This window comes from Hemicordylus capensis, chromosome 2 (assembly GCF_027244095.1).
Source record: "Hemicordylus capensis ecotype Gifberg chromosome 2, rHemCap1.1.pri, whole genome shotgun sequence".
NCBI lineage: Eukaryota > Metazoa > Chordata > Lepidosauria > Squamata > Cordylidae > Hemicordylus > Hemicordylus capensis.
In genome coordinates, this window is record NC_069658.1 from 172493583 (window position 1) to 172502729 (window position 9147).

Below are 9147 nucleotides of genomic sequence, written 5' to 3' on the forward strand. Positions count from 1 at the left end.
AGAGTGGACTGGGATCAGTCTCTCTCTCTCCCCCCTCCCCTTTGGAGGTGCGATGAAGATGCTCACGTCTCAGCTGCAGGCTTTGCTCACTGCAGTGCTCTTCATCTTCTGTTCTATCTTTCTATTCCTATTTGGTGTTAAGACCCGAAGAGAAGCTCCTGGGTCTCTCCCCCTACTGCCCATCAAGCGACAGAGCAGCTCAGATTATTCAGGGGCTCTTGGGAGTGTCCCAGATTTTAAATGGAAAGCTGAAAATAAGGAGACAATGGAGGCTAAACCATCTGGTCTGCAGCCTTTAAGACCAGTGGCTACTCAGCATCCCTTGGAGGTTGTCTATAGCAGTAATTATAAATTTCTTCTTAATGAGCCAAATAAGTGTCAGCAGAGGACTCCTTTCTTGGTCTTGTTGGTGATAAGTGAGCCCAGCGATGTTGCCAAACGGAAAGTCATTCGGCAGACATGGGGCAATGAGAATTTGGTGCCGGGTGTCTCCATCCTTCGCCTTTTTCTGACTGGTGTCCACCCAGTATTTGGACTCCCTCTCCAGAACCTTTTGGCAGAGGAGAGTTCCCTCTACAGAGACATCATTCAGCAGGATTTCCTGGACTCCTACAACAACCTTACCCTGAAAACTCTGATGGGCATGGAGTGGATAAGCAAGTTCTGTCCCAATGCCACCTATGTGATGAAGGCAGACAGTGATATCTTCCTCAATGTGGACTACATGGTGTCACAGCTCCTGCAGCCCCACCTACCTGCCAAGAAGGATTACATGACAGGGTACATCTACAGGAACACAGGGCCAATGCGCAACAAGGCATATAAATGGTATGTACCACGGGAAGTGTATCCCAATGACACCTATCCACCCTATTGTGGAGGCCCTGGGTATGTGCTGTCTGGAGATCTGGCCATGAAGATATACCAGGTGGCTCAGACCATAAAGGTCATCAACATGGAAGATTCCTTCATGGGGATCTGTCTGCATTACCTGGGCATTAGTGTGACAGACAGCCCCTGGGGCCTCTTCAACATGTATAAAAAAGACTATGAGAAGTGCACATTTTCCAGGCTAGTGGTTGTACATCACTTTGGGCCTCAGGAGTTACTGAAGATTTGGCCTGACTTTCAGAATCAGAACAAGACCTGCAACAGCTAAAACAGAGGGTAACAGGCTGGGGCCTGCACTGACATGCAGTCTCTGGCAGGGTGTCACGATCCACCCTGGTTCACTCAAGGAGGACTTGAGAGCAGAGATGGACTCAGATGAAGCTGTTGAGCAAGTCCCACTTGAGGACTCCTCTGAGGAGCCCCACAAAGAGAAACATTCTCACTACCCACAAGAAAACGCCTTATTAGAAGCTGACCCAAGCCCTGAAGAGACTGATAGCCCTGAAAGCCCCAGGGAAGACCCCAAAGGACAACCTTCGCTCTTCAGCACTGGGAAGGCTGGAGCTGCCATTTTAATCTGACTACAATGCACAAAGTGCCGCTCTAGAGTGATGCTAAATTAGGGACATTATGGGGAGAGTTTAAAATGCTGGTTTAAATATTCCCTATGTTTTAGTGCCAGGGAAAAATTGAGAGTAATTTTTTAGGTGAAGGCCCATGCTTCAGTGGTGAGCCCTCCTGGAACACTTGGGTCCCAGCATTTGCCCCCAAGTACAGTGTGCTGATCCCAGACATGCACACCTTGTCCTGCCATGCAACAGGTTTTTTAAAAGCATCTTCCTGTCCTTCTTGAAGGGTGAGATAAGACTGAAAAAGGAGGCACTGGTAAACCCTGAACCAGGGATGTCAAACTCAATTGACTGGTGGGCTGGATTTTATTCTGATGCACCTCCAGAGGGCTGCACATAGCCTTGTGCTGCCTTCCGTCACCTCGTGCCTGCCTTGCACCTCCTTCTATCTTTCTCCTTCTCCCGCTTTCTCTCATTCTCCTCCATTCTTTTTCCATCACCCTGCCATTTCAATTAGCTGAAAATACTACTTTTACACCAGAATATGCTCAGGGAAAATTTTAATATATTTTTAATTTGTGGAAGAAATTCTGAATATCATACTTCCCAGTGACCTCAAGATACCAAATTTTGCTTACACAATCCTGCCAATAAAATTAGCTGAATGCACTACTTTTTACAGAATCTGCTCAGGGATAATGTTGTTGTTGTTGTTGTTGTTGTTATTATTATTATTATTATTATTAGTGTTTTAAAAAGAATTTCTGAACATAACCATCATATTTTAACGGTTAATGTTCTTAACAGATTTTTAACACTCAATAGTCAGATTAATAATTCCAAAGGAACATCATAGGAACATAGGAAACTGCCATATACTGAGTCAGACCATTGGTCTATCTAGCTCAGTACTGTCTTCATAGACTGGCAGCAGCTTCTCCAAGGCAGGAATCTCTCTCAGTCCTATCTTGGAGAAGCCAGGGAGGGAACCTGGAACCTTCTGCTCTTCCCAGAGCAGCTCCATCCCCTAAGGGATGGCGTGCTCACACAATGCTCACACTTCTAGTCTCCCATTCATATGCAACCAGGGCAGACCCTGCTTAGCTAAGGGGACAAGTCATGCTTGCTACCACAAGACCGGCTCTCCTCTCCTTAATCATTTATTTTTATTTATCATAAAATAAAATAAAAAATCATAAATCATAATGCTTCAAGAAAAGCAGAGCTCCTATTTCCCACTCCCTTACTCTCCACTCACCCTTCTTTTTTTCTCCTCCTCTTCCCTCTTCTTTCTCTCAGTTTCTTCCTTCCCCCCAACCCCCACCTAGTGCCCCACACTGTCTTCTGTTTTGTTGTTTTCATCTTCTTCCTTCCACCCCCCCAACATCTCTAGTCTCCTTCTTCTGGGCTAGCCCAAGGGGGAGGAGGGGAGAAGAAAAAAGGCCCAAGGGGGAGGAGGGGAGGAGAGTGGCCATGGTGAGGAAGAAGAAAGCAACTCAAAACTTCCACATATAGAATGTATTACTCTATTGTATATTTTACAAGGATATCCAAATTAATTTTTCTTCTTTTTTAATGGAATTTCCTGGCCACACCGATGAGTTTTATTTAGATGATTTGTTGTCAAATTTTAAAGACTCAGTTTCTTGGAATGTGCCCAAGTTCTGTTACGTAGTCTGTGAAATTCGCAAAGAACTCACCATCTGATTATTGTTTGCAGTTGTTGTCTTTTTATCATTGCTGGTCAATGACCAAAATGAAGATATCTAGCTATTACAGTTTATACTGCTATGCACAGGGTGGTGGTGGTGTGGCGGGAAGGGGGGGGGGAGAGAGAGAGAGAGACACCAGTGGAGGCAGCAGAGGTGCTCTTGCCCCTGGACTTTGGGCCAAGATCCAGGGCCTTCACATCCCCTGGGCCCACCCCCAATCCTCTTTAGTCTGTCCTAGGTGGTGTAGTTTGTGCCCTCAAGAACCTACGTGTTAAAAAAATGATGCTTCACTTGCAGCGGGGTGCGGGGCTTCAAAGGCCTTTAGGTCCACAGGCTCCAAAATTAACTAGGTGCACCTCTGGGAGGTGGCAGGGGGAAGGAGGAAGCTCAAAGAGAAATAAATATATGTGTGGCCTTTTCCTCAGCTCTGTGTGTGTGTGTGTGTGTGTGGGGGGGGGAGAATAGTGGTGGCAGCAGGGCTTGTCCAGGTCTTATGCTCAGTTGACCTCCACAGGCCTGCTCCAGCCTACAGGCCAGCAGTTTAATGCCCCTGCCCTAAACCATTACAAATTTGGAACATGGTTTAGAATTTTTTTTAGCACTTTTTGACCAAAAGGTTTTCAAAGCTTGTTTGAAGGAATGAGAAGATGCTTTCCTGTCTCAAAAGGACTCATACTCTAAAGAGAAGCACAAGGAGACACTGGCAAAGGCCCTGGAGAGAGAGTCTGCTGGGCTGTCCTTTTGCTCAGCACAAGCAATGCACCACTTTAAGAGATGCCTCTTTGCCCAGTGAGCAAGGCAAAAACAATAATGGGAATTCCAAATATTGAAACACTGCACTTCTACAGGAAGCTGGCCAACTTCTCCATCTCTGTCACACGCCTTAGGTCAAACTACACATGACAAACATATGTCTGGATATGCAAAATTTTCTATGTTTATATATGTCTTTTTAAAAAAAATTATACATCTCCTGTATATACATATATACATACATATATGTTCTTTGGTTCCAAAACCAAGAACAATAATCAAGGAAAATCTGTTCACGTTTAAAAAGAACATGTGTGCCTCGCTTTTTATTTGTTAAATGGTAGTCATGTGGGGTATCAGGATTAGAACTATGGTAGTGGTGGTGGTAGGTGGGTATTAAACCTTTCCTCTATGTCAGTGCCATGGTCTCAGTGAAAATAATCCCCCACCCCAAAGCTGCTATTTCCCCTGGTATAAAAACAGAAAATGAGCCAGCTGTGATTTTCTGATGTTTGGTTTCTTCACGATGGTGAAATCCAGTCTTTCGTAAGTATAGCAAGTATAGCAACAATCCACAGTGGAATCCACAGAATCCAGGATGGAGTTTTGCAAATAGAAGGTGACTGATGTCATCTGAGTGCAAGGACCAGATTTCATCTCTGTGGAGAACTTAATGAGGTGCTTCACACAAGCAGGCAGCTCGGCCTGGGTGGCTGGATTGGCCGCCCGCATGATTACTGGCTCTGTCACAGAGCCGTTTGGGGTGGCAGGTGATGTGTTTTAGAAAACCAAAGTAACTCCATTTTACTTAGAATACCTCACTCTAACTTAAATTAACCCCAGCCCAGCTCAGGACAGCTCAAGGACACGGCCTCACATGATCAACGCCATTATCTCTCTCCACTAAATTGTATCTAAAGAAACTTGGTTCTCACAGGACAGTTTAGAAAACAGGATGTAACCAAATAAGGGGTGATCACCAGATGAACAATGAATCATTCGCATGCGTACTAGATACTTAGTCCACCATTTTGTTGCCAAGTATACTATGTCTAGGGTGTCAGCATCATTCAGATTGTCTGTATAAATGTAAGATGCACCTATAACCAATTTGTATTTCAATGCAGAGCAATAGCCCATTGATTTACCTTGCTGGCTGCAGCAGCAAATAAAATTGCCTCTAATTGATCCCCACTGAGTCTGTTTGATTGGCAAAAAGGTGACTGATGTCACCTGAGTGCAAGGACCAGATTTCATCTCTGTGGAGAACTTAATGAGGTGCTTCACACAAGCAGGCAGCTCGGCCTGGGTGGCTGGATTGGCCGCCCGCATGATTACTGGCTCTGTCACAGAGCCGTTTGGGGTGGCAGGGATCGGGGGCCTTGAGGCCCTGGAAATCCCAGAATTCGAATCACCAAATTCGGGGAGCCCCCCCCCAACTCCAGGAGGCTTGTTGTAGCCTACCCACCAGGGGTCTACTTGTGAATCGCTGCACTGCACGCTCCACTAACTTCATTTAATGGGGGGGCACTTAAGAGTGCTGGCTGCCGGAAGCCACACAGCTCCTGTTGCAGCACACGAGCAGCAGAAACCAGGCCAGGCTTCCCTGAGAATAGCCTCAATGAGTGTGTGAATATTGTAATAAACCAAGATTCACACTGCTGAGATTGTCTCAGTATCCCCCAGTTTCTCCCTTTAAAGCTTCTGCTGCCAGCATCTCCTTAAAATTGTTGGAAGTTAAAGGACTTTGCGCTGTCTCATTGTCTCAGACAGTGGAGGACAGACTAGTAAGTCAGAGGGCTAGAAGGTCAAGACATTGGTCATCACTTCTCCACTGCTCTGATGCTATCCCTTTGATATGTAGATTGCTACTCTTAGGGATCAACTTCCTCTTCCTCTCTCTCTTCCCCACCTGCCTTTCTACCTTGCAACATGGCAAGCCTCTCTTCCTGCACCATATGTGCAGAGAAGATGCAAAATCCATCTGCATCCAGCTAGATAGATAGATTAGAGATCCTAACTCTTCACTTTCCTATCTAGAATGGAGTTCCTTAATAAATGCCTTTTATATTGATTTGAAACTATAAACTGGCTCCAAGTTACTTTACTCTCAGCATACATGCATGCCTAACTAAACTACCACTGTGTAGTGCCTCTGTGCACTCTGCTATAATGAGAAAAGGATTCTCTCACCACAGAGAATTTCCAACAAAAATCACCCTAGGTAAACACAGCAAAGCGGCCTAGTGTCTCTCTGGGTTGCTTTGTGGGGGTGATCAGCTGCCTCCAGTCCCCGCCTTGCCACCACAGGGCAAAACCCAGCCAAATCCCCATTCAGCCATGAATCTAGCTGGGTGACTCTGGGCCAGTCACTTCTCTCAGCCTAACCTACTTCACAGGGTTGTTGTGAAAGAGAAACTCAAGTATGTAGTACACCGCTCTGGGCTCCTTGGAGGAAGAGCAGGATATAAAATGTTTAAGGGGGAAAAAAGTTTCCCCTCCCTTGTGTTATGAACGACACCTGGTTTTGCACTCTGTATATGCTGAGGGAAAGACACATCATACACAAACTGAATTGGTTCTTGGAGATGGTGACCATGTAAACAGAGGTGTGCAAACAGAGATAGAGGGAGATACACTCAGAAAGTTCAATGGGCTTTATTATGGAAAGTTGCTCATCAGGATAAAATTCAAACAGGTCGTCCAAATTAAAAACATGTTTCTGATTCAAGGTGTAGTGCAATGTGCCTAGCTAAAATATGTGTGTGCAGTCAGTAATTACAGCTATCTAACAAATGCTAATAAAACATTTAGAGAGAAGCAGAGAAAGAAGGAGAGGGATGACAGTCATCTTCACCTGTCCCCAGATTTCTGGCGCCTGGTCCCAGAAGGCGTTAAAAGGTGTTAGCAAAGAAGAATCAAAGCAATAGGTGTGAGACAATGATTAAATCATTCCAAAAGACAGCAATCAGGTGTAACAATATTCTACATAGTGGATGTTTCTCAGGATTATCTCCTTTGGGCAGAGCAATCATTAACAAGGATTAACATAGACTTTTTGCAGGAGGAAATGCAAGCCCAGCTCCTAGCTGCCTCCCAGAGACATTATCTGACAGCAAGTTAAATTTTATTATTTTATTATTTTACATTTCTATCCCGCTCTTCCTCCAAGGAGCCCAGAGCTACATACTTAAGTTTCTTTTTCACAACAACCCTGTGAAGTAGGTTAGGCTGAGAGAGAAGTGACTGGCCCAGAGTCCCCCAACTAGTCTCATGGCTGAATGGGGATTTGAACTTGGGTCTCCCCGGTCCTAGTCCAGCACCTAACCACTACACCACACTGGCTCTTGGATAGACCAAGCTTGTCCGTTGTATCTCTTTTGAGTACCCATTTCACAAACACTGAGAATACAATGCTGGATTGTCTCTTCCTTCACAAAGCAATTAGCAGAGGCAGTCATGAGACCTGGGTGTCATGCCCTGGTCAGTGCATCTGAATTCAGGCATTATTTGATTCCTTAATAAAATGGAGTTAGACACAGGCCTGGATTCCATATAATTCTGGGTTGGTAACTCTGGGTTTAATGTTGGGGTCAGGGTGTCCTCAACCCTATCAGATAGGATGAAAGAGTAAAAGGTACATGGGAAAGGATGGTTCATTAGAGCAAACAGTCAATCCCACTGGTTCAACATTTGATTAAGATTTTATTGGAACAAGGATCACAATTTAGAGGAAAAGGACAGACATAAAAAAAGAAAGAAAGAAATTTCAAGCTAGCTCCTAGCACAAGTCTAATAAGCAGGCACAGAATCTCTCATGGCTAGCTCAGATAACTCCAGTTGTTTGGATAGCTTTGATGGGTAACAGGCAGCTTCCCATGGAGGAAAACTGGCATCCTTCTCTAGGATTGTATGTGGTTTTTCAAGGGGGCGGGCTAGGGGAGGGACCCTTCCAATCAGCATTGAGCCAGATGAGGCAAGTGTCATCTGCCTGACCAATGGGGACTGCCATTCCCATGCCAAGGTGATAAAGAACACACTCTCTGTCCCCCGTTGACAGAAAGGTCAGACAAGACACCCGAATGCTGCTGCTCCCCTCGCCCCACTGCTGATATAAAAGAACAGGAAGGCTGAAATGTCAGGGATCTCCTGGAAACAGGACAATTAGGCTGTATCACTCATCTCCCCATGGTACATTGACTTAATGGGATTAACTGACTTCAGGTGGTTCCTAGCCAGGTACAGAAAATAACCTACATGACTTGTGGTTCAGCAAAATGGAACCTGTATCCCAGAGGACAGAGATGGCCGATTCTGGCTTTGGTTTAAGAAGAGAGAGCCTTCCTCCACACAGTCTCTGCTGCAGTAAAGTGTACTTCTTTACTACTTCTCATATATGTGAATGATTGCCATTCATTCCAAGGGGAGAAGTAAAACCCTGCACTCAAAGGCACTGTTCAGATGAGGGCAAACCCTTCCATCTGCTACTGGCACTGACTGGTTTAGTGTTCACCAATAAGAGCATCCACAGGGAATACAAGATTTATCTGTGCACAGAAATGCACTATACCCCCATACAGGGTCCTTGCAATAAGCACCCTGTCCTCTTATAGCACCTGCATACCATCCTGGCCTGTCGTCATTTGGCAAGTAAAGTCAGTTCCTTGGGTGCCATCATACTCAATAGTATCTCAGCTAAAGAAGATATCAAGCAGCAGGGCTGGGAAAGGCCTCCCTCTGCTGGGCGCTTTCCAGACTAGCTGCTCAGCAGCAGCAAAATGCCTCCGTTTGGGCAAGTCGCATTTAAAATGTAAACAGCAGGGAGGGGGGCAGTCTCACAGCAACTAACAACCCGGAAAAACAGCAAATTTTTCACGCCAGATATACGATGTCCTAGCTCTATATCACAGTGATTATATTCGAAACAAGGCATTGGAAATGTGAACGGCACCCTGCTGTCCAGGTAGGGACTGCAGTGTCATGACACACTTCCAAGAGACGTCCTGACCCCATTTTAGGGTCTAGTCTGGAAAGTGCCCAGGAGCTTTCCCAAACAGTTATTTAATGGAGCTTCACTATGCTTTGCTATATTTAATGTAGGGAAGAGTTCAATTGAGTGATGAATTTACAGCAACTTCAGTACGATGCCATTCAAACTGCAAACTGCTTTTTTATGAGGATCCACTACGATTAGCAGCTACTGTGCAGTATCTGCATCCTTA

The 9147-nt window shown here is 45.2% G+C and overlaps 1 protein-coding gene across 1 annotated transcript; it reads left to right on the plus strand.

The window, feature by feature from the left end:
* Window positions 1–265: 265 nt before the first annotated feature.
* LOC128343710 (beta-1,3-galactosyltransferase 2-like) lies at window positions 266–1159 on the plus strand. The gene has a single exon (XM_053293148.1). The coding sequence runs from the start codon at window positions 266–268 to the stop codon at window positions 1157–1159; it is 894 nt and encodes a 297-aa protein (XP_053149123.1).
* Window positions 1160–9147: the final 7988 nt, after the last annotated feature.

Coding starts and splice junctions, on each gene's coding strand:
- LOC128343710 (XM_053293148.1), top strand. CDS start 266: ATGGAGGCTAAACCATCTGGTCTGCAGCCTTTAAGACCAGTGGCTACT.